The 24,379-nt window shown below is 50.3% G+C and overlaps 1 protein-coding gene across 4 annotated transcripts in view; it reads left to right on the forward strand.

The window, feature by feature from the left end:
* Positions 1 to 24,379, forward strand: part of CLCN4 (chloride voltage-gated channel 4) — a 67,230-nt gene that overhangs the window by 17,353 nt on the left and 25,498 nt on the right. For 3 of the 4 annotated variants that reach the window (XM_034649394.1, XM_034649395.1, XM_034649396.1), the window contains exons 3-6: positions 8,403 to 8,571; positions 10,912 to 11,011; positions 14,782 to 14,969; positions 17,690 to 17,812. In XM_034649394.1, coding sequence (XP_034505285.1) covers positions 8,403 to 8,571; positions 10,912 to 11,011; positions 14,782 to 14,969; positions 17,690 to 17,812 — 580 coding nt within the window. The remainder of the gene's footprint in view (positions 1 to 8,402; positions 8,572 to 10,911; positions 11,012 to 14,781; positions 14,970 to 17,689; positions 17,813 to 24,379) is intronic. The other variant, XM_002915067.4, reaches the window with a different exon arrangement.

Below are 24,379 nucleotides of genomic sequence, written 5' to 3' on the forward strand. Positions count from 1 at the left end.
TACCTTTCTTGGGGTGTGGCAGGAACTGTGTGCCAGCCGTTGCTGGGCCTGGAGGCACAGGGAGAGCCACAGACGGATACTGCCTTTCTGTGTCTGCCCGTTGGCTGGACGGGAAAGTGTGTGCGCGCGCGTGTGTGTATTGTGGGGACAGAAAATCCTGGTACGTCTGCTATGTTTTATTTTTATTTTAAAATTATTTTTAAAAAATATTTATTTATTTTAGAGAGGGGGAGAGAGAGTGCACACGCATGTGTGTGCCAGTGGTGGAAGAGGCAGACGGAGAGAATTTCAAGCAGACTCCCTGCTGAGGCTGAGCCCAACACCAGTGCTGGGGCTGGATGCGGGGCTCGTCGCCAGGGCTCGATCCCACGACCCAGGAGATCAGGACCTTGAGATCATGACCTGAGCCAACATCACCAGTCGGACGCTTAACCGACTGAGCCACCCAGGCGCCCCCCTTTGTTATATTTTAAACTTCCTCTTTTAATCTTTGAATTCAGAGCAGCAGAAATGGCAGATAAACAGATGCATGCTACGGCCTCAGATGTCATGGCAGAAACCCTTTTCTTGCTCCGTCCACGTGAGCGAATTAAGAGAACCGTGCCCTGTTGTGTAATCTGAAGCCAGCAATGCCTTTGTATTGGATTACATTCCTTAAGTGTGTCGTGGTGTTGTGTGCAAGAGATCCCAGGTCACAATAAAAGCAGCCGGGTGGGGGGGTATCTTCGTTCAGCTTCAGCTGCTGGTTCCCTCCCCCCGTCAGAGAACCTGAGTGCGGGTAAGGAGCGGGCCCGGCTGCCCGCAGCCGAGAAACGAGATCAGGAAGGAGTGAGGTTGCCTGGTCGCGCGATGATCACATTAACGCAGGCCTTGCCCTGAGGTAACTCGTCTACTTCCAGCACATTCTGGGAAGCCCTTGAGTCAGAGTGTGGGGGCAGAAGAGAAGCCACCGAAGGTGACAGAGGCGTGACCATGGGTCAGAGAGGGGATGGCCCTGCAGTTGCTCAGGGCAGAGAGCCAGCGCCGTGGGCTCTGGAGTTAGGAGGTTTCCGGGACCTGAGGCAGCATTTCCGACTACAGGAGGCCGAGGAAAGGACAGCAGGTGAGGCAGGGCAGGGTGGGGAAGGGGTCCTGCCTTCTCTTTGAGTGGGGGTGGGACTCACACGTTGAAGAGAGCTGGGGGAAGGAGGAGGCAGTCCCCGCACGAGTGTCCTGGAGCATCCTCTGCGACCAGGAGTCCCCAGCCTGATGGCCGTTAGACTAGCGGCCCCACAGAGGGCTGCAAGAAAAGGGACTTCATCGTGGCTGCTTGCAATGACTTTTGGAGCTTTTGGAAAAACTGTAAGAAACGAAGCTTTTCTGAGTATTTTTGATTTTAGGTGCCATCTAACCAAGGTCTGGCTCTGAGCTCCATACTCTCAGATCCTTTCTTCCTGGGGTCCTGTGCTTTTTGCATTATCTTGTGATTATAGGTAACTTCTAGCTCTAACACTTTGTTAGATGTTAGAGCTATGGTGTGATTGTATCTTTATTCACGAGCCAAAGCCATTTGAAGCATTAGGATAGCTAATTAGTTGGAGAAACTTCTGATTGTAGGGTATCCTAGAAACCTCACAGTGTGTGTGTGTGCACGTGCGTGTGTATGTGTTAGTGTTAGAAACTACCTTTTCAGTTTTCCCAAAGCTTCCAAGTTGAAATGTTGCTAGTGGGGTCCTTTAGTTGCAGTTCCGGGGTCTAGCCCGTTCATCAGTTGCTGGCATTTGGGTGCTTTTCACCTTTTGGCTAGTGGGAATAATGCTATCATTGTGTCTTTGTGTGGACATGTTTTCAGTTCCCTTGGGTCTAAGCCTGGGAGTGGAATTGCTGGGTCACGTGGAAACTCTATGTTTAACCTTTTGAGGTGCTGCCAGACTGAAATCACTTTTCTTAACTGAGCTTTTTATGGAAGTAAATATCTATTTATACAAATGCAAAAATCACAAGCGTGCACCTCCATGAATTTTCGCGAAGGGAGCTCACCTCCGTAACCAGTACCCAGATCAGGGAACAGAATGTGACTGGCCCCCAGAAGCCCTTTGTGGCCCCTTCTAGGCCCTACCTCACCCCTAAAGGTAACCACTATCCGTACCCTCACACCACAGATTAATGTTGCTTGCCTGTGAACTTTATATAAACGGGATCTTTCATTTCCAGCTTTTGTCTTCCATTCTTAGCCCGTGAGCCATGCAGACGCAGGCGGTGAGCTGGGTTTGGCCCACGCGATGATGCACTTTGCCAGCTCCTGTTCCACAGTATTCCACTGTGGGTCTACAGGCTGGTGTATTTCTCCGCTCTCCTGTGGATGGGCGTTTGGGTGCTTTCCCACGAGGAGCCATCACACGTTGTGCTGCCATCACGCTTTATAGCCACTGCTGACGACCTTTCACCCGTCCCCTCTCTCAGCCTGGCGGTGGCCAGGTGCCCTCAGAGCCTGCCAGTATTCCGCTCCCAAATCCAACCACGTTCTCTTATTTGCCCACTTCTCTGTTAGCTAATTCCCAGAGGACTGGGGCAGATAGAGTAGAAACGCAGAGCTCAGACAGAAAGACCTAGAGCCTCCGATGAGTGGTGGAGGCCAGTTGCCACGGGGATGAGTGCGTGGAGATCGGCCAGCAGAGCGGGCACGGTGGAGACTGCTCCTGTCCTTGCCCCCTTTTCCCTGCCCGTCCCCTTGCGGTGACTTAGCTGCCATTCAGGGCTTAGCTCGTGCTTCCTGTGAGGGGTGGATGGGCAAGATTTTCCGAGATGTGGCCTTCCGGCCCGTGTCGCCATCCCTGCACTGGGTGGTGGGAGCGCCAGGCAGCCCTAGCCCCGGTGTGATCGAAGGCATGTGGCCGCGTGCCCCTCGCAGTTGATTTACAAAAATCGGCAGTGGGCTGCATTTGGCCTGCGGGCTGGGAGTTGCAAGCCCTTGCTTTATACCACGGGCGTTATTGGGCTGCTACCTCCCAGACCCCTGTCCGGGGTACCAGAGCTACCAGCAGACCTGTGCCCCTTACCTAGACAGAAGCATCGTGATCCACTGGGAGAAGGACAGAGACGAGTAGGCCACCGGCATGCCCATCAGCCGATGAGTGGACGAAGCAAATGGGACGTGTACGTACACTGCCTCTGAAATGAAGTCCTGCCATAGGCGGCAACGCGGAGCGACCTGAAGGACGTTACCCTGAGTGAAATAAGCCTGTCACAGAAAGACAAATCCCGCATCATTTCATTTATGACGCATCTCAAGGGGTCGAACTCCTAGAAGCAGAAGGTAGCCGTGGTTGCTGGGGGCTGTGGGGAGCGGAAATGGGGAATCGTGGTTCGGTGTAAAATCTCAGTGACGGAAAAGGAAGAATACCCGAGGTCCGCTGTACGAGCTTCTGCACGCGGTGCTGTACCCTTACAGTCTGTTCAGAGGGCGGACCTTGTGCTACTATCTTGTTAAGTACCAGCCGTTTAAAAACACGAGAAAAAAAGAGAATGCTTTGGATTGCCAAGGAGGAAGCCCCCATCTCTCTCTGGGGAAATTAATGCACGTGTCACAGAGTGAAACAGAACAGAATTCTGGAGGGTGAATAGAAACTTTCCCATCAGAGGACAGGGAAGCTGTTCTAGGTAGAGGCCAGCGCACACTCAGACGAATGGGTTTCTACCTGGCATGCTGCCGACCCTCCAGCCTAGCCTGCGGTGCTCGGCGTTCAGTGCGGCCTTGGTCCTACTTAGGACCTGTCCTCCTTTATCTTGGTCTGGGTGAGTTCCCACCTGCGTTCATCTTCTAGGCATTGTTTTGTTATTGCCGATATCCTGACTATGTGAAGTCCAGATTTCCTTTAAATGGTACGGATCCCTGTTTTGAGGGAGGACCAACCCATCCAGAGTTATTTCAATATCAAAGTCCTAAATCACGTTACTGATGCCATCACAGCTAACGCACGCCGCGCTCACTGGGCCCTGGGTGAAGTGAATTTTACTGGACAGGGTCTGTTGTTATCATCTGCTGGTGAACACTTGGACCCCAGCCCCTTGGAGTCGTCAGACTACAAGAGCAAACCTATACTTTTTTTTTTTTAAAGATTTTATTTATTTATTCGACAGAGATAGAAACAGCCAGCGAGAGAGGGAACGCAAGCAGGGGGAGAGGGAGAGGAAGAAGCAGGCTCACAGCGGAGGAGCCTGACGTGGGGCTCGATCCCATAACGCCGGGATCACGCCCTGAGCCGAAGGCAGACGCTTAACCGCTGTGCCACCCAGGTGCCCTAAACCTATACTTTCTTGCCTGAAAGGACTGGATAAAAGATCTAGGTGCACCGTGTGTCTTCCAAAGTCGCTTTGTGGGTAAATATGGTTGGGTGGGATAGATGCTATTTTGTCAGGCCAGGTGCCTCCAGCATGAAATTTCATTCCGTCCCATCTCTGTTGGCAGTTTTACCCTCTGTCGTTGTTCCTGTCCGCCTCCCTGGAAGTCTGCGATGCCACAGCTAGCGTATCTGTCTTCGTAACTCCTCTCCCTCCAGGGCGATGACAACCCCTTCAAAAAACCCAATGACTTGAGACAATAACCAGTTATTTTTCTCATGGTCTGTGGTTGGGCTGGGTGATGTGATTGGGCCAAACGCAGCTGACCTTGGCTGGGCTCACTCAGAAATCTGTGCTTGGCTGGGCCTAGGTGATCTAGGATGGCCTCAGCTCAGCTGACGCAGCTCGAGTCCATGCGGGCTCTCACCTTCCAGCGTTCTAGTCTGGGCTTCTTCTCATGGCAGAGGCAGAGGCCCCAAAAAACCAAAACTCAAACCAAAAACCACCCCCAAAACAGCAGAGGCTGCATCGCCTCTTGGGATCTAGAGTGGCACACGCGTGCTAGTCACTTCTGCGTGTCACAGGCCAGTCCAGATTCAGCAGGTGGAGAAATAGACCCCGCCTCGTGATGAGGACGACCCAGGAAGTCCCATTGCGAATGTGGTGGATCCAGGGAGGGGTAGAGAATATGGCCATGTTTGCCATCAGTCCACTGCATAGATCAGGGATCAGCAAATGTTTTCTGTAAATGGTCAGAATAGTAAATGTCTCAGGCTTTGTGGGCCATATAGTCTTCGTCACAACTCCTCAACTCTGCTCTCGTAACACGGAAGCAGCCACAGACAATATATAAATGCCTGGGCGTGGCTTGTGTGCTACTAAAACTTTATTTACAAAACCAGGCATCAGGCCAGATTTGGCCCCACAAGCTGCAGTGTGCTGAGCCCTGACCTAGACGATCCAGACCAAGCAGGGATCTCAGATGCAGGTTCTAGGATGTTGTCCTTCCTGAAACCAAGGCCTTGAGGCCATAAGCATGGGTGTCATCTGTCAGCAGAAGTGGTCTTATTGGAGAGAAGAAATAAAAAGAGATGAGAGGAGCAAGAGCTCCTCACTGAGGTACAAATGACTGTTTGTATCCATCTGACCTTGTTCCTGGCGCCATAATGAACTTCTCCGGCTTAAGGTTATTGCTCAGTTAGCAAGTTCTTGGACTGCACTCCTTGTCGCTCCCATGTGTGGCTGGGTTCTCAATCCTTATCCATCCACATCTCCCAGATGGATTCCGGATTGAACTCTTTCCATTTTTCTAACCTGGATTCCCTCTTCTTACACTTCTCCCGGGCCCTCCTGTCTTTCTTAATCCCAGCGTCAGAAGCTACCTCGGCACCTCCTTCTGGGCTCCCAGGGAAGCCCCTGATTAGATCAAATTAGATCATGTTTGTTTTTCTTTACCAATATGTGCCTAGTTGTCATGACCATGACATGTTCCATCAGAGTTTAAAGATGTTAACTGCTCTCGAGAGTGACTTTTTGGTTCAACCATTGTTGGCCTGGAGTTGTTTGCTTGACTAGAGATTTGGTTAAATTTCAGGTAATGCAAACCCCCTTTTTGTAGAATGTCCAAATCTCTGTTGTTCTTCTATCTGTTGGCTTCATTTTTCTCACAAGGGCTCCCCATTGCGGGTCAACAGTCAGCTCCCTTATTTTTCCCATCAGAGATTTTCTGTGCCACGTATAATACAAAGCTATTACCACCTTGTTTTTGTAGAAATGAGAACGAAATCTTTGCTTTCTAATTTTACTCCTTCCCTTTTATTATTGGTTGCTACTGACTTATGCAACATGATTCTTCCCTGGGTACTCATCAACGGGTATAGTTTTCAGCTTGGCATGGCTCAGACCTCAAACTTTTAAAGTTTTAAAGCAGCCGAGTTACACAGACGGTCAATAAATCACTCAGTATCGCCACTTTATTGCTTGTAAGGTGATTAGCCCACTTTGCCCATAGTGACTTTTCAATTTGATTAAAATGCAGTTTCATCAGGTCGTGGTTGAGTCCTACAGATATAAAAATACATAAAGCAAGGAGAGAAGTCTATGCTCAAATATGTTTATAAGTACCCTTCACCTCTTTAAGCATCAACTCCAGCACTTTTGTGGTCCTCGTCCTATAATTCAAATTTCCATGCTCTTTGCCAAAGTAATTTTTATTTAGTGCTTATTCCAACCTCTTGTCTTTGTGGGAGTGTATTTTTTTTCCCCTGCTAACGGGTGGGGAGCATTGGTCCTGCTGCAAAGCGTTTTCTGTGTCTCAAATCAGCTCCTGTGTGATCTGTAAATCAGGCTCTGATGGTGGTAAAACATGGAAGGTGTCTTGGTTTATTTGCGGTTGTTTTCCAGACCCAGGGAGCCAGGAGAGTGGGAGTGGAATTGTTATCTTAGGCAGGGAAAGGAGAAACACTCAGCTTGGCTACTGTCCTGGCAGCAGGAGCGCTTTTGACTGTATTTTAAGAAAAATTAAAAGTGAGCGTCTGTATCCACAGCTTCCTCGCCCAGGGCGGTGCGCTGCCAGCGGGCATGGCTCTTGGCTTGTCTTAGTCTGTTTGCACTGCTGTGATCAAACCCCGCAGACTGGGGGGCTTCTATGCAATAGACATTCGTTTCTCACAGTTCCGGAGGCTGGCAGTCGGACACCGGGGGGCCAGCACGGTTGTGTCAGGGCCCTCTTCTCCTTCAGAGAGTTCTCGTTGTGTCCTCACACGATGGGAGGGGTGAGGGAGCTGTCTGGGGTCTCTTTTATAAGGGCACTAACTGCATTCTTGAGGGCTTTGTCCCCCTCACTTGGTCACCGCCCAAAGGCCCCACCTCCTAACACCGTCACACTGGGGGATGGGATTTCAGCATACGAATTTCTGGGGCACACACATGTTCAGATCATAGCATGGGTCATGTGGCAGGCTGTCCTCTTGCCTTATCCATCTCCAGGAGGCTCCCCCACCTCCACCCCGCACCCCCTATACGGGGCCACTGCTCTCTGCAGATTGCCTTGGCTTCCACCAGTGAGTTCGTGCCGGGCCAGCATTTCACTCTGCTGTTGCTGTACGGTTTGAGTATCTGCCCTGATGACACGTGGGCTGCCTGCCTGAGTGGTATACTTTCTCTCACAAGAGAACCAATTATTGGTTCGGTTGCAGTGACTGGATTTGGAGTGGTGTGCCTCGGCCCTGTTGGCCCCCCGAGCCCTCTCGTTTTGACGCCTTGCTTTTGCAGAACTTGAGGTTTTCCAGAAATGCGTGTGGTTTCCACGCGCCAGAAGGCTGCAGTGCGCCTTGCGGAGAGAAGCCGTTTGTCGGATAAGCTCCATTTGGGTGTGAGCTGCAGCCGGGACGTCACTGCTGATGAATCAGCGGTATATATTCAAGAAGATGTCTTTAAACAGAAACACAAAAAGCAGCGTTGTGTATTGACCAGTTTATAACAACCTGACCAGAGGCTTGTAGGAACCCAGCCATATATATCACTTAGGGGCCTCGCTTCAGTACTAATTCGGTGTTCGTGGTGACTTTGTAGAACGTAATGGCTGCAAATAACAAAACTTGACTGTGCTACAGCCCGAAGGTTGGTGTCCCCCTAAAAATTCATGTGTTGGAACCTAACCGTCGATGGGATGGTGTTAGGAGGTGCGGCCCTTGGGCCGTGATCAGGCCATGAGAGCTGAGCCCCCGTCGATGGGATTAGTGTTCTTAGACCCTGGGGAGCTCCACTGTTGTTTCCAGCATTTGAAGACATGGTGACGAGATGGCTGCCTGTGAACCAGGATAAGGGGCTTCACCGGACACCGACCCTGCAGCTCCTTGATCTTGGACTTCCAGTCTCCAGGACTGTGAGAAACACCTTTCTGTTGTTTCTAAGCGGCCCAGTCTGTTACTGCAGCCTACAGGGACGAAGGCAGACCGTATATACATTTCGTTACAGCACAGGTGCCTTGCGGAAGCGATTCTTTCTTGCGTAAGAAAATACTACGTGTGGCTGGTTCTGCTGTGTCTTGCAGATGTCCTGAGCGATGGTTTTAATCCCAGGCTTCCTCTCCCAGGTGTAACTAGCATGGTCAATGCAGGAGCGATGAGTGGCTCTGGGAACCTGATGGATTTCCTCGATGAGCCATTCCCTGATGTGGGGACGTATGAGGACTTCCACACCATTGACTGGTTACGGGAAAAGTCCCGGGACACCGACAGACACAGAAAGGTAGGTGGCTTTCATAAAGACATGTCAAAGGGGCTCCCTTCAAGTGGCTGGGCTGTGCTTTTGTGGGACAGTTACTGAGGTAGGGTTAAGTCACATGTCACGTACTGGACGAGATTCTGAAGAAGAGAAGGGCTAGCGAGAGAGGCAGAGGTGGGGACAGGGAATTACTAGACCACCCGCTTTGGGTGGGAGGCTGTGTCATACAGAGGTATGGTGTGGAGGGCAATGAGACTCCAGAACCAGACAAATCCGGTACATCCTGCCCTTGACGCCCTTAGGCTGGGTGACTTTTGGGGCGCCATTTTTAGACCCTGGTTTCTCCTCTACAAGGCTGGAGGTCACTATATCTAAAGATTGAGCGAGTTGCATGTGTATGAAAGCACATAGCACAGTGCCGGCAGCTAGTTGGCGATCAGACTATATTTTAGTGGCCACCATGAAGTTGGGTATCACGTGCTGTGGGATCATTCAGGAGGGACGGTTAGGCTAGGGTTTTTTAGAGACGGTGACATTTCAGTTGGGCCTTGAAGGTTGACTAGGAGTTTGCTAGGCGAAGAAAGGGGAAAAGATTCTAAAATCAGGAGGGGCCCCTTTCTGAAGTCACAGAGGCATGAGAGAACACGGAATGCTAGGTGGTTCAGGAGCTCTGCGGCCCAGGGAAGGGTCCGCAGAAGGGGTGGACGCGGGCAGATGGCCACACCGGAAATGGCCAAGTAGGCCATGAAGACGTGTTTGGGTTTCATCTTCATGGTCACAGAATACAAGAAAGATGCACCGCCGAGGGAGAAACAGGAAGCTTGGAAATCAGTTCAGGAGAAGGAGGAAGAAGGTCTGACAAAAGGCAGCGAAGTGCACATGCGGAGAGGCTCAGGGTCAGGGGTTATTCAGAGGAGCCCCTGACAGAATTTGGTGGTTGGGGGGGGGTACTGGGGATAGGCAGGGAGGGGAGTCCAGGATGAGGCCGTGGCCGCGGGTAGCAGGGGGTGATGGCCTTGTTGGCAAGAAGGAAGGAAAGGGGAGCAACAGATTTGATGGGGGAGGCCAGTGAGTTCTGTGTCAGCCACTTTGAGTTTGAGCTGTTGACCCAGGCTGTGGCTGGGGGCGGTTGGCAGGTGGCGAGAACTCCGTAGTTCAAGGGCGAGGTCAGGGCTGCGGTGCAGAAGGAGGGGGCCCCGGCGTGTGAGTGGGCCCCGAAGCTTTAGAAGCGGCCGAGGTGGCCCCGATGTGTGGAGGGAACAGTAAGGAGGGAGTCAGAACTCCTGGCCCTGCCAAGATAATTTAGTGGGTGCCGTGGGTCGGCGGGGCGCCTGTGGCCGACAGCTGGGAGAGGCGGGAGAGGTGAAGGAGGGGGACCAGCAAAGTGGTCCCGGGCGCGAGGAGGAGAGAGTGGCGAGGACGGGGCCGCCAGCCAGCTCACTTTCCACGGAGAGGTGAAGTAGGAGGCAGCCCCGCAGCGTGGGCACTGCCGGCGGCCTCGGGGAGGGCACCTTCCGAGCCGGACGGGGGTGACATCGGAGCGCCGCTGGGTCCCATCATGGCACGCAAGTTGGCGGGAAAAGGGAGCAGAGACGTCCGTAGGGAGTGAGGTGGAGTCCAGAAGATGAGCCAGCCTCCTGGGTCCGGTGTGGAGGGACGTGGCAGAGGGGGCAGCCTTCGGCCCGGAGCGGAGGGTGCCGGACTCTGGAGCTCGGGCCCCGCCAGCTTGGCACCTGCTCCGGTGAGGAAAGTTGCCCGCAGCCGCATGCATTCACGGCTGACCGGCAGAGTCGAAAATCTTTCGAGAATGTTCTGAGGGGCCCTGAGAGGAAGGGCGTCTCAGAGCACGGTCGGGAGGAGAGGGCACAGTGTGCTTAGACGCTTCATCCGCCTGCTGAAGGTGGGCCGCGCTAATTCAGAGTTCTTGCTGTTGACATTTGACCTGGAAAACCAGAGAAGGAAATGAACTCTTTGTTGAGGAGCTGCTTTTGTTAGCAGACTGTAAGGTGAGGGGTAAAGTGGTAATTCTTATTGAAAATGGTGACAGCGAATGGCTGTCTCCTTTCAGAATGGCTTCTGAGTCATCAAAGTTCAAATCACACTTAGGAAGTTTTTTAATTAAGTGAATTTGGGGGGGGGGATTCTAAGTCTGTGGCGGCTATGATGGCATCTCTTCAACTGTGTGTGAACCCGAAAACCCATTTTGCCATCGTGCCAGGTAGTGGGAAGGTGACGCAAGTGACAGTTTGGTCGCTTACATTCATTTTCTCACTCACCCCGTTTCCCGGAGGAAACCGTTTCAGGGAAGGAAGCGTGAATTGGAAAATGTACCCAGAATCAACTACTATGTCTTTCTGTTTCTAGATAACCAGCAAAAGCAAGGAGTCCATATGGGAGTTCATCAAGAGTTTGCTGGATGCCTGGTCAGGCTGGGTGGTGATGCTGCTTATCGGCCTGCTGGCGGGTACGTGGAGAGACGTGCGGCAGCCCCCCGGGCCGGAGCCGGAGGCGCCGAGCCCAGAGCACCAGCTCTTCCTGCTCGGGCTAGTGTTCCGAGATGGACCGGTTCCCTTTTACCCCGTGCAAGGGATTTATTACTTGAAATACCTCAGAGCAAACTACATGACCACACATTTAACATAAAACATCAATCAGGCAAGACCCCAAGGCACGGGCCCAAATGCAGTCATTGGAAAAAAGCTGTAATTAGAGAGCCGGCCGGCCGTTTCTGCACAGCACACAGGTTTATGGCCATCCTGGATTTTATCGAAAGCACATAGTTTGCATTCTGTAGTCCTTGCTTGTGTAGACGGCAAGCAAGTATGGGGAAACTTTGATCTCGAATAAGAAAGCGCCGTGTAAGAGTGTGTTTTACTAATACTGGCAGGCCCCGCAGTGAGTTGTACACATCCTGGGATACTCGGAGAATAATCGGAGACACCCGCGGTGCTTGAGGCGGGCCCGGGGCAAATACCTCCTACCCGTACGTTGTTCTGACCCTCAAGGACTCTGCGTCCTTCATTTTTATAATCCCAGCACCATGCTTGCAAGCAGTCGATGTTTCCAGAGTGAATGGAGGAGTATCTGGAGGGGAAACCTGCCCTTTTAATATCAAATGTACCAGCTCTCCTTGGCAATTCTTGTCCCGGGACATATTTCCTTTTAGGAGGCTCTGAAGGCTAATGTCTAAAAATAAAAAAATCTGAGCACGCTAAAAGCGATTCCCTTAATAAAAATCACTTACCTTAATAAAAATCACTTACCTGTAATAACAGAAGAGTTATGGTTATAGGATTGATCAGCGAAAGACTGTAATAGAGGCAGAATATAGTAAATGTTCTAAGAAAGACAGAATGCTAACAGGGCATAGATACAAATTGTGTGATTACAGAGGATTTTGACTTCTGGACAATTCTTTCATTTATTCCATACACAGTTGCGGGAGGGGCTTGGTTGCCAGGGAGGGCCTCCCTCGGCCTCAGCCGGCCCACACTCCAGAGCCAAGAGGCGTGCTGAATGAAGGGGGATCCTTTTCCTCTAGTCACGGTGGCTGTTCTGCCTTCCGTTCCCAGGGGCAGCCGCGGTATAGACCGGCAGCAGCGTTGGCAGGGAATTCGACTTCGTGGCTATACAGTGTTTCGCCACCAATTTGTTTGACTGCTTCCATGAACACCTTTGAAAGCGGGCAGGGTAGGAATTTGCTGTGAATGTGGATGTCTTTATTTAGAATAGATTGGTGAAACTGTATACCGTATCATTGTTCTTGGCTTCTAGGCAGGAGAAATAAATAGAGGAAATGAAATCCAGAATAGATGTTCTAGCGTCTTGACAGAGAAGACAGCACAGCATGGATTTAGTGGCTGACGGAAGAGCCCGATTGGGCTCCCTTTAACAACCTGATATTGACCAGTTGGTTTCCCTGACAACCCAATTTCCACCAGTTCTTTCAGGAAGAATCACCCAGGGTATGAAAGCAAACAATGTTGCTGCCTGGGCCCCAAGTCAGTAGTATCCCTGGAGATGGTGCCCTAGCCTTGGGTAAAGCCCCCCTCCTTCCTCCCAGCCTCCTCCACCTGTGACTGTATGCGCAGCCGGGGTTGAGCACCGCCCGCCCAAGGGCGCTCTGCGGACACCCCAGCAGACGGAGGCAGGAGGAAGGCGAGACGGGGAGGACGTGGACAGTGAGGGTGGCCAAAGTGTGCCTCCGAGGGAAAGCTGGCAAGTTGTGTCCGCTTCACTTTTCTCTTCCCCAGTGGTTCTGACAGTGGGGAGGACCCCGGGGTCCCCCTGCCTGGCCGGTCCTCCGTCCTCAGCGGCGCCCTGGGCCTTGTATTTGACTCCCACGGTGGGGAGGCCCGAGCAGCGGCTCCTGTGCGGGGCGTTTACCGGGAGTTCCCACTGGGTGTCGCTGTTATTCCACCGAACGAAGCCGAGCGGCCCCGTCAGGATGAGGGACAAGGTGATTGCAAGGGAACGAAGAGCAGCAAAATCCGGGCTGATCAGTGGTGTCGCCCTTGGATATGCACAGGACCCCTCCCTCGCCTTCTGTAGGTCTTTGTTCAAATGTCTTCTCACGCTTGAGGCGTTCCCTGACCACCTTTCCTCAAAGTCCCCTCTCTCTCTCAGCCTCGACCCCCTCGCCCCGGGGTGTGTGTGTGTGTGTGTGTGTGTGTGTGTGAGTAAAAGCTTTATTAAGATGTAATTCACCCCGTCAAACTGTACGGTGCAGCGCTTTCTAGCATATTCAGAGTCGGAAAACCATCCGCTCATCCACTTTGGAACCTTCTCATCAGCCCCCAAAGATCCCCCATCCCCCTTAGCTGTCAAGCCCCGCTGCCCCCAGCCGCCTCCCAGCCCCAGGAGGCCGCTCATCTCACTCGGTGTCCCTACATATTTGCCTGTTGTGGACGTTTCGTTAACTGCAGTCCTACAGTATGTAGTCTTGTGATCAGCTTCTTCACGCGGCTTCATGTGTCCGGGGTTCGACGTGGAGCGTCGCCCCTACCTTGGCGTGCAAACCACACAGCAGAATCTCCCCCCCAACTTATGGACTAGACACTGTACACACACATACACACTTGTGTGGTTAGGATATGAGAGGTATGATGATGGGGGAATGCCTGGGAGACACATCTAGCCCAGACAGGAAATCGGGAATGGCTTCCCGGAGGAGGTGATGTAACTATTGAATCTGGAAGATAACTAGGAGATTGCCGGGTCTGGGAAGGACAGTGCTGATTGAGGTGGTGTAGAGAGGAGAGCCTGGTGTGCTCCAGGAGCATGGTGTGGGCAGGACGGGGTGGGAGGGCGCATTAGTGATGGAAAGAAATGAGGCGGAAAAGGTATGAGGGGCCAGCTGTTTGAGTTTGCCACCTGCTAAGGATTCAGGTGTTCTCCTAAGAACAGTGGGCAGCTTTCGACGTAACAGGTGAGCAGGGAAGGGTGAACCTTGATGCACGCGTGCGGATGCAGGTGGGGAGTTGATATTGTTATAAAGATCCGGTAAAAGTTTGAAAAATTTAGTAGCCTGAAAGTATTCCCTGCCTCCGTAAAAGACTCTGGAATGGGTTATTCTAGAAAGAGATCCAAGGTAGCCTTCTGTGGCCCACTGCACACTCCAATTTATCTCACCTCTGTTGGCCTTTAAAGTAGTTTTCTTTTTATATAGATCCACAGTCCCTTATCCATGATTTTAAAAATCCAGAAAGTTATAACAAGTAGGATTTTCCAAATTTGGTTCCCATTTGGTGGCAAAACCTTACTTAAATGATGAGGCTGTTAATAGTTCTTATGCCTCCATTTTGTCTGAATTGTCAGGTTTGTCTGCAAAATGTTAATGTGTGTGATCCCAACATCAGGCCCCAGAAGCCTCTGAGGGGTTACCTCATTTATAGGGCCTGTGTACCCTGTTTCTAGAATTTGGAAGGAATGAATTCTGAAAGCTGCTTGGCCCCAGTGGCTTGTGATGACTTAAGCCCTGCATGTCTGTCGCTCCTGCTGGTTTTAAGCCACCCAGGCATCACCTATCCTTGGCCTGTTTCTCATCGGGCTGGGCAAGGCCTTGCCCACACCAGAAGTGCTCAGGATACCTCTACGTGGCCCTTCCTCAGCGTGGTCCCCTCCTTCGGCACGGCCTGCGTGGCCGCCGAGCTCCTGCATCAGGCCCCAGGCCCTGTGTTCTCCTGCCTTATCACAGCAGGGCTCCTCTAAAGTGGCTCTTGCTGTTTCTTCCAGGCACCCTGGCTGGGGTCATCGATCTCGCCGTTGACTGGATGACCGACTTGAAGGAGGGGGTCTGCCTGTCCGCCTTCTGGTACAGCCACGAGCAGTGCTGCTGGACTTCCAACGAGACCACTTTTGAGGACAGGGACAAGTGTCCCCTCTGGCAGAAATGGTCGGAGCTGCTGGTGAATCAGTCAGAGGTGGGTTTCTGGGCAGGGTCTTGGCTGGGAGCGTGCATCATTCCGCAGGCGCTTTGGAACACCACGGGGCCTTCTCTGGATGGCTGTGCTTCCTTCCAGTGTCTGTTCTGTCCTTCTAGTGTCTGTTCTGATAACTGTCCTTGGCTCGATCCCAGTGCGACTTGGCTTCGTCTGGCTCTGATGTGCAAACAAGTTGGGAAAGCGTTCCCTGCTGATTCACGTGCATGATATATGTAGATATTTGTAAAAGTCTTGTTATTTTTCTTACCGAGAGTGGTTTGCTCACTTTGCTGAAGAAGCAGGGTTGCTTTTTATACCTTCAATAAGAAAAGAAGATATCTTTTTTTATGAGAAACAATACCAGCTTTAGTGAGATATGATTCACATTCTGTATGGGTCTCCCATTTAAAGTGTACCACGCGCTGGCTTTTAGGAGATGCACAGAGTTGTGTTACCATCCCCACCATACAATTTCAGAACACCTTCATCATCCCAGAAGAAACCTAGTATCTGTTGGCAGCCACTCCCCATTCCTCCCAGCCCACCAGCCCTAAGCAACCTCTGATCGCTCTGTCTCTGAGTGGAATCCTACACTATGTGGACTTTGGTATCCCACTTCTTTCACTCAGCATCATGTTTTTCAGGTTCATTCACGTTGCAGGATAAATTGGTGTTCCCTTCCTTTTTATGGCCGAATCTTATTTCATTGTATGGCTAGACCACATTTATCCGCTCCGTAGTTGAGGAACATGGGCTGCTTCCGCTCTTGTGCTCTTAGGAATGATTTTGTTTGGAATGTTTGTTTACAAGTCTTTGTGTGGGCGTATTTTTCATCTCTCTTGGGTCTAGACTTAGGGAATTGCTGGATCCTATGGTAACTCCGTGTTAAACCTTTTGAGGAACTGCCTGAATGTGTTCCAGAGCAATTTCACCATTTTCCATCCCCACCAGCTGCGTGTGAGGGCTAGCGTTGGTCTGCCTCCTCGTCAGCACTTGTGATTGTCTGGATTCGATTCTAGCCATCCGAGCAGTTGTGACGTGCCATCTCATTGTGGTTTAGGTATCGTCTTCTGGTGCATTTTAAGGATGAATTGCAGAGGATGTTTCTGGGCCTCCTGTGATGGGAGTGTTCCAGGTGCAGGGGGTGTAGCGGTGAACTGCCATACTGGGCGCTTGCCTTCACGGCACTTAGAACTTCAGATTGGTACAGAAATCTTCATTTGGGAAAAGGGTTAACTTGTAACTGAACTCAGTGGGGATGACAGTGACTGTGGGTCATTGACAGATCAGAAACCCAGGGGGCGGGAGCTAGGTTGACGAGATTCACATGAGGGGTAGTGTGAGGATGTATCTTTGCAAGATGGATGTGATTGTTCCTTTTCTCCCCCCACCCCCCCCCACAGTTGTGTTTTTTTTTCTTGATGGACTTACCACAGCTGAAGGATATGTGGAGTGCACTTGGCCATTTGGCTAAACCTCTTCCTCAGTGGAATTGAAAATTAATTCCTTCCAATCTCAGAAGTAGACAGGGTTCTTGAAATCTCACACCTTCTCAGTGCTCTCCGTTACTTCCCCAAATAAATTCTCTACTTGGTTGATGGGAGTGGGCAGGTGAAATTGGCTGGGCACCATATTTTATTTCGTCTCCTACTTGCAATATGTTTTTTTTGGGGGAAATATGGCTGTCCATCTTTTCAGCCGTTTCTAAGATTTATACTTCGATTCAAAGAATGACTGTTAGCAAGAATGAGAAGTTATTTTTAGTCTCAAAAAGTACGGTTTTAAGTGGGTGGGATGTATTCCTCAGTCCGATTTCTCCTGCATAGGGTGTGAGTGTACGTGATTGTAAAGGCCAGAGCAGTCTCCTGGAACGTGGATTTGCATTTAACAGCCGCACATGTGGCCGTATCCGTGGCCTGACCTTGCTTTGCTCTGCTCCTCGCTTGACTAATCCAGATGATGGCAAGAAGCTGAGGCCGAGAGAAATGTCTCCACCCGGTAGCCCAGGTCCTCAGCATCAAAGACCCGAGACTGTGTGTTTGCTTCAGAATCCATTCTTTATTCGTCAGATAATTTGGAACGAACGGTTCGGAGCATTATTCTGAAGGCAGGGATCGTGTTTTTCTCTCTAAAAATGCCTGCAGAGCTTGCTGCAACACATTTTGCTGCCCCCCCGCCCCCCAGAGCGTCTGACTCGGCAGCCCCGGGGCAGATCCCAGAGTCTGCGCTGCGCCCACGTGCCCCGGGGACACTGGTGCCACGGGTCCGGGCCACGCCGGAGCAGCAGCACCCGCAGGTACAGTTCTGCTGCTTGCCGAGGCACGGATGTGGCCTTCGCGAAGGCCGGAGAGGCCAGTGCACCGCAGACGGGACAAGACGAATGTTCCAGAATTTTCGGTGTCACACCTTTCATAACCTCTAGTGCCGGGGACGACACCAGCCGCGTGCCCTCTGCCGTATCCATGCAGGCGGAGCTCTCCCCAGTGGAGGGCATGTGTAAACGGCTCCTGGAGGGACGCCCGGTGCTGGGTTGGTGTGTACCCGTGTCTCAATAGCAACGGCTCCGTAAACCAGCACTGGCCTCTCTGTTGACACAGGGCCGGCTGAGAAGCTGCCCGAGCCCTGGAAACTCCTGCTGTCCCGGCGGAGGGGGCGGGCGGGGGCGGTGCTCAGCTCTGCGACGCTCATGTGTTCTTCCTTGTTCTTTGTGTGTTGTTTAGGGGGCCAGTGCTTACATTCTGAATTACCTCATGTACATCCTGTGGGCATTGCTGTTTGCGTTTTTGGCCGTCTCCCTGGTGCGTGTGTTTGCACCATACGCCTGTGGCTCGGGGATACCAGAGGTGAGTGGTGACCTGATTTTTTTTGTGCCAATAATAAGAAAAGCAAACACTTATGTAGCACTTAGGTGCCAAGCACAGTCCCGAACATTTGGTATCTGTTAACTCATTCAGTTCTTAGAGTGAGCCTGTGAAGTAGGTTCTGCTATTTCTCACTCGATAGTTGAGGAAACTGAAGCACAGAGAGGTGAAGTAACTTGCCTGAGGTCACACAGCTGGTTAGCTACAAGTTGAACCCAGCTGTCTGGCTTCAGAATTGATGCTCTATATTCAGGGTGTGTGCCCTTTTGCTTCTCAGATGATTAAATTCTTGTCTTTGCAAACCAGGCATAACTCTTAAAGCCTGTGGAATCAGAGCTCATTAACCACATATATAAATGTGGCACTTTAGAAAGTTGTCAGTGCACCTATGACGTAATGTGAAAAAAAGACAGTAACGGAGGTTTGTTGCTCGGGAACGTTGACTGATGAGTCAGCTCTCTCATGAGTGAACTCCCTTGCTACGTTTTGCTCTTCTGGTGACGGGGTAATAGCAGTCTTTAAAAAACTTAACTGCACATTCAGGGCATGCACTGTGAATGCTCCCCTGTGAGTTTAGAGTTCTTAGATTTTTTTAGCACTTTCGTGTAACCCAAGTGTGAGGGAAGTGACCTCATCGATCAAGAGGAATGCTTGAGATGGAACTTCAAACCGAGGAGGATCTATTAGCTAGAATAAGGATAACTGAGCAAGTTCCCCCAAAAGCCAGACAGTGAACATTTTAGCCAGAAATAAGTTTAAAAGTTCTTATATTGGGGTGTCTGGGTGGCTCAGTCGGTTAAGCAACCCACTCTTGGTTTCAGCTCCGGTCACGATCTCAGTGTCATGAGATCTAGCCCTGCATGGGGCTCTGCACTTAGCTTGGAGTCTGCTTGGGACTTTCTCTCTCCCTCTCCCTCTGCCCCTTCCCACTGCTTTCTCTCTCTCAAACAAATAAATGTATTTTTTAAGAAGTTCTTATATTACCACTGTAATCAGTGCAGTTCAGTTATCCTTCAGGCGGGTGCCTCAATAGTGCTTCTAGAGTGGAGATTTTGAGTTTAGGATGAGACCGGTTGTGGCAGCAGACCCACATTGGCGCCTGCTCCCCTGACCCACACTTTTTGGTGGTACTTGCCAACACCGCTGCTGTTCCGGACAGTTCTTGGAAAGGGCTGGAGTCATCGAAAGATTGTCAAAAGAAGGGCCCGGTATTATCCTGTTCCACGAAAGAGAGAAAAAAGGAACATGTCATGCTGACTTTTTGTTGGTTTGTGTTCACACATTGCTGCAGGGATGGGAAAAGCCAGCCGCAGCACCTTCCTCTTGCCTTAGCAGAGTCCGTTCTGCTCCCGCGCAGCACGGGCTTCCCTGCAGGTCACAGGGCTGTGCGCGTCGCACGGGCCAAAGCACGGCGCTGCTGGGGCAAGAGGCATTAGGAGCACAACACGCAAAAACTTCATCAGTGACACATATGAAACAGGTAGAAACCTAGAAAAACAGTAGCCCAGGGACGCCTGGGTGGCTCAGTCCGTTAAGCATCTGCCCTCGGCTCAGGTCATGATCCTGGAGTCCTGGGATCGAGTCCCGCATCAGGCTCCCTGCTCAGCGGGGAGCCTGCTTCTCCCTCTGCCTGCTGCTCCCCCTGCTTGTGCTTTCTCTCTCTCTGACAAATAAATAAATAAAATCTTTTAAAAACCCAGTAGCTTAGTTTACACGTGTGAAACAGTTAACAAACATAGACTCGCTAGTGCGTATGTGGACGGGTAGACATTGGAGGCCCATTCCGCGTGCGTTTTGTGTGTTCCTGCCTCCGTTCGGCTGGTGCCATTTTCTGCGTGCATTCGGTTTCTCCCGGATGAAATTGTGCATAAACAGACGCGAAATTTGCATTATGCTCTAGTTCTTCCCCAGTGCATGAATCACATTGGAACAAATTTGTGTTTTCAAAACAAGCGTTGTGGCATAACGGACTGTGTCATACTTGGTATCTAAGACCCGAGGTACCCTGGACGCTGAAGAGCGCAGACTGGTGTCGGCCTCTCCGTTTGATGATCCCACTGCCTGACAGTGGGCTTTTTTGGACCCACACTGCCTTTCCAAAATGAGCAGGTGGCTGATGGGGAATTGGAAAACTTAAAGCAGCAATAAAAGGGGTGATGGGCAATCCCATCTTCCCCTTCCAAGAACCAGAGACACATGGCTCAGCTTGTGATCTTGTAGACAGACAGGGGGCGTGGACGTGAGCTCTGTCTGTGAGGGGCTGCCTGGACCTGGTCTTCGCCCAAAGCGGGCATCTCTTTGTGACAGCCGAACTGGAAAGGAGTTAACTCCCAAGTGGAGCATGACGTTTCCTATGTGGCGGACATGCAAGGCACACACTGGTGTGCATGAAACTCAGGAAAGCAGTAGCAAGTGAAAAAAGTGGCAAAAAATATATCAAGTATGATTCTGTTTATACAGAGTCCACAAACAGCCACAGTGAAACCACACACTATTTAGTGACACACGTGTGCTAAACGTATAAAGGCAGGCAAGGAAGTGATTGGGCTCGGGGAGGAGGAAAGTTCCGCTGAGGGAGCAAGCACAGGGCTTTCATGGGTACCCATCCTTCTCTCTGAAATGTGCTGGTGGGTACATGGGTTCTTGTTTTATTAATACAGTTTTAACCATATATTACACGTAACATTCATTTCTCGATTTGTGAAAGAGTCACATAGTTTTTTTTTTAAAAGATTTTATTTATTTGTTTATTTTTTTAAAGATTTTATTTATTTATTCGAAAGAGACAGAGACAGCCAGCGAGAGAATTTTATTTATTTATTTGTTTATTTTTTTAAAGATTTTATTTATTTATTCGAAAGAGACAGAGACAGCCAGCGAGAGAGGGAACACAAGCAGGGGGAGTGGGAGAGGAAGAAGCAGGCTCCCAGCGGAGGAGCCTGATGTGGGGCTCGATCCCAGATCGCCGGGATCACGCCCTGAGCCGAAGGCAGACGCTTAACCGCTGTGCCACCCAGGCGCCCCAGATTTTATTTATTTATTTGAGAGAGAGAGAGCGTGCACGATCAGAGGGGAGGGTAGAGAGAGCACAGAGGCAGAGGGAGAAGCAGAGTCCCCGCTAAGCAGGGAGCCCCACGCAGGGCTCGATCCCAGGACCTTGGGATCATGACCTGAGCCAAAGGTAGACGCTTCACCGACTGAGCCACCCAGGCACCCCCATAATAATCTTTTAAAGTGTCAGGAACCCAGTGGAGAAGAGCTTGAAATTCCTAACCTTAGGGTCCAGCTCTTGGAGGAAAGGGACAGAGTAAAAAAGAAATGTAAATAAATGGTTCACGCATTAAAAGAACCTCCTAGTGAAAACCCAGCTAATTGCTTAAACTGACTTCACGCAAATTGAGATACAGGCCCACTCTCCCTCAGTCTGGCAAAGATCCTAACCGAGCTCTTTAGAAAAGGAACTTGTCTTGGTCCGCGGTGGTGCCGGGGGGTGCGGTGTCAGGGCAGCTGGGGCGGTGCTGCCTCCGGTGCTGCTCGTCCTCCCTGGCGTTTGCTTCGGAAAGGTTTTGGTTGCCTAGAATGGACGTTCCTTTGGAAACATTTTTAAAAATGCAGATTTAGAGAACATTGACTGTGTCATAAATACTCTTGTTTAAGCTCTATAAAGCACATTGACAAGTGTTCTTGGACGTGGGGCGTTAGAGTGAGGTGGGCAAGGGTGCCCCTCTTTCTGTCGCTGTTTGCTTTGTTGGTAGAACCACTGTTGACTGTCTAAGAAATCACGTCCTCTTAAAACTTACTTTGAATTGATGTTTCAGTTCATTACGAAGAGTAAGCACTCTCGCAAATATTTATTTACCAGAAAGGGTTACGGTTAACACCAGCAAGTTGCAAAACCACCCCACACATCCCGTGAAAGCTCTGCTTGATTCAGTCTCTATTAATTCATATTAAGCAAGTGATTAGGTTTTGGCATTTACTGGAATGAATTCGCTTTCTTTAGTCCCTAATTTGATCATGACAATTTTATAAAATCATTATGGAGAATTACAAAATACCGATTACATTGTTCATTTCACCACATGTCATGGCTGGCAGACGCTCAGGTAATTTAGATGCTTGTAATCTTCTAAATGGTATTACACTCTTAAACTGTACCCTAGGGTCCAAATCCACATTAACTAACTGACAAAAAATTATAGATAATTTTATTCGAGGCAACACAAAAGGGCAGGACTGTGGCAGGCGTAATAAAACATCCCTTAAATAAAGGGATCTGAGATCCCTCGAGCACAGGCTCAAATAAGCCACCTACCACTAGTTAAACACCACTTCCACCACCGCTAGTCTGTCTGCCATTAGTTAAAGGCTAGTTCAGGAAACACTGTCCAACTGTAGAGCTAGGGGACCTCACTCATGCTCTACAGGAAGGAGCTCACTGAGTGCTTTGGAAATGCGTGCCCACGCGCTCACCGGCCTGGTCTTTCTCCGTGAATGAAGAAACAGATCAATAGGGGCGCGCCTGGGTGGCGCAGTCGTTAAGCGTCTGCCTTTGGCTCAGGGCGTGATCCCGGCGTTCAGGGATTGAGTCCCACATCGGGCTCCTCTGCTGGGAGCCTGCTTCTTCCTCTCCCACTCCCCCTGCTTGTGTTCCCTCTCTCACTGGCTGTCTCTCTCTGTCAAATAAATAAAAATAAAATCTTAAAAAAAAAGAAACAGATCAATAATGCCTGAGGTGAAGGTCCTGCATTCATAGGTCTTTAAGATTTTGAAGATTAGCTCACTTCACGACTCTCCCCAAATTGCCAAAGGTGACCTAATGCCGGAGAGTGTTTTGGGACCGTCCCTGAAGTATGGAGAAATTAGGAATACCTGTACTACTCTTTTCAGGACTGGAGCAGTGGCTCTCCACGTGGGCTGCATTTTCGAATCACCTGGGGAGGCTGTAAAAATCCCCATGCCCGGCATACACCTCAGACCAACTGCATCAGATCTCCCCGGGGAGAGCCAGTCTTCACTGGTATCTGATTCCCCACGTGATTCCAGTGAGTGCCAAGGCCTTGAGAAGGGCTTGAGAAGGACGGTCATAGCTTTTTGAGACATTGATTTCTCGGCAGAGCAATGTCCACTAGGAGGCACTTTGAAGATATGCAAATATCCTGACACCATGAGAGAGAACCCTGTCCCATTGTGTTGTGTTATGCAGCGGCAAGGCAGAAACGGACCGCAGATTTCACTGGCTGACTCACTAATGAGAGAGGCTTGTAAATTGCCAGCTCACACAGTAAACATTCACTCCAGTTCAGCCGGTTGTGGGAGAGGTTGAAGGTAAAAAATGATTTACCCATTGGTGATGCTTCTGTATCCAAAGAATAGGGGTTTTGGGTAAAGAGGACTCCAATATATGAGATTCATCACTGAGGTTGGCACCCAGTTGAATTCTAAAAGCGTAATGCAAACTGCACCTTTACGAGGAAAGCCGTTATTTGGCTTTTGTTTGGCATTTACAAACTGTGGAGGATCTGAAAATGGAGCAGGACGGCTTTACCTGTAGTCAAAGTCCTTCTCAATCCCAGAGGGCAGGATTCGACGGAAGGGGAGGAGTTGTTCCGGAGTCAACCATCTTTATACCCCCTTTTTCCAACATCGCGTTAAGAGTATTTTCGAACATACAGAAGAGTTGAAATAATGGGGCAGTAAACTCCCATACCCCTGGCCTGCAGCAGGGGTCAGCAGACTTTTCCAGTAAAGGGCAGGGAATCACTGTTTTAGGCTTTGTGAGCCGAGAGGTAAAATCTAGCAACTGTTCTCAGTAAAAGGCTAGTAGTCTTGTGTATAAATTACATTTAAAAATGTTAAAAGCACCTTTAGTTTGTGGGTCATACAAAAATAGGCAGTGGGCTGGATTTGGCCCTTGGGCCATAGTTTGCCGACCCTGACCTACAGCTGAGTTGACATTTTGTTCTATTTGCTTGTCACAGAGCTTAGCCAGCTTTCTGTCTCCTTATCTTGGACTTCCTCGATAATCAAAAATTAACAGTTGAAAATCAATAGATACATGTTTCTCTTCAACACAACAGAGGGTAATAGGAACAGGATAAAATGCCGTAAAGAAACTGAGACCCTGATAATTACTTCTTCAGTCTTCATTTATCATCTCTTTATTACTTTAGAAATTCCCTTTTTTTTTTTAAGATTTCTTTATTTCAGAGTGTGTGTGTGGGGGGCGGGGGTGGGGGTGGGGAGACGGGCAGAGGGTGAGAGAGTCTAAAGCAGACTCTGCACTGAGTGTGGAGCCCGAAGCAGGGCTCGATCCTGTGACCCTGAGATCAGGACCTGAGCTGAAACCAAGAGTCAGATGCTTAACCCGGGTGGCGCCCCAGCTTTAGAAATTCTTAAGGTTTGCTGTGCATCAAGTGGTTTCAAGTTAGCATTAATATGTTATTATAAATTCTGTTAATATAAAATTCTAGTCCAACCCAAAACTAAAGTAGCTTCTCTTCGGTAGGAGCGGGTGAGTCTAGTGCCAGGGAATTAGTTCCCTCGCTG

Source organism: Ailuropoda melanoleuca, chromosome X, assembly GCF_002007445.2.
Source record: "Ailuropoda melanoleuca isolate Jingjing chromosome X, ASM200744v2, whole genome shotgun sequence".
In the NCBI taxonomy this organism is placed as follows: Eukaryota; Metazoa; Chordata; class Mammalia; order Carnivora; family Ursidae; genus Ailuropoda; species Ailuropoda melanoleuca.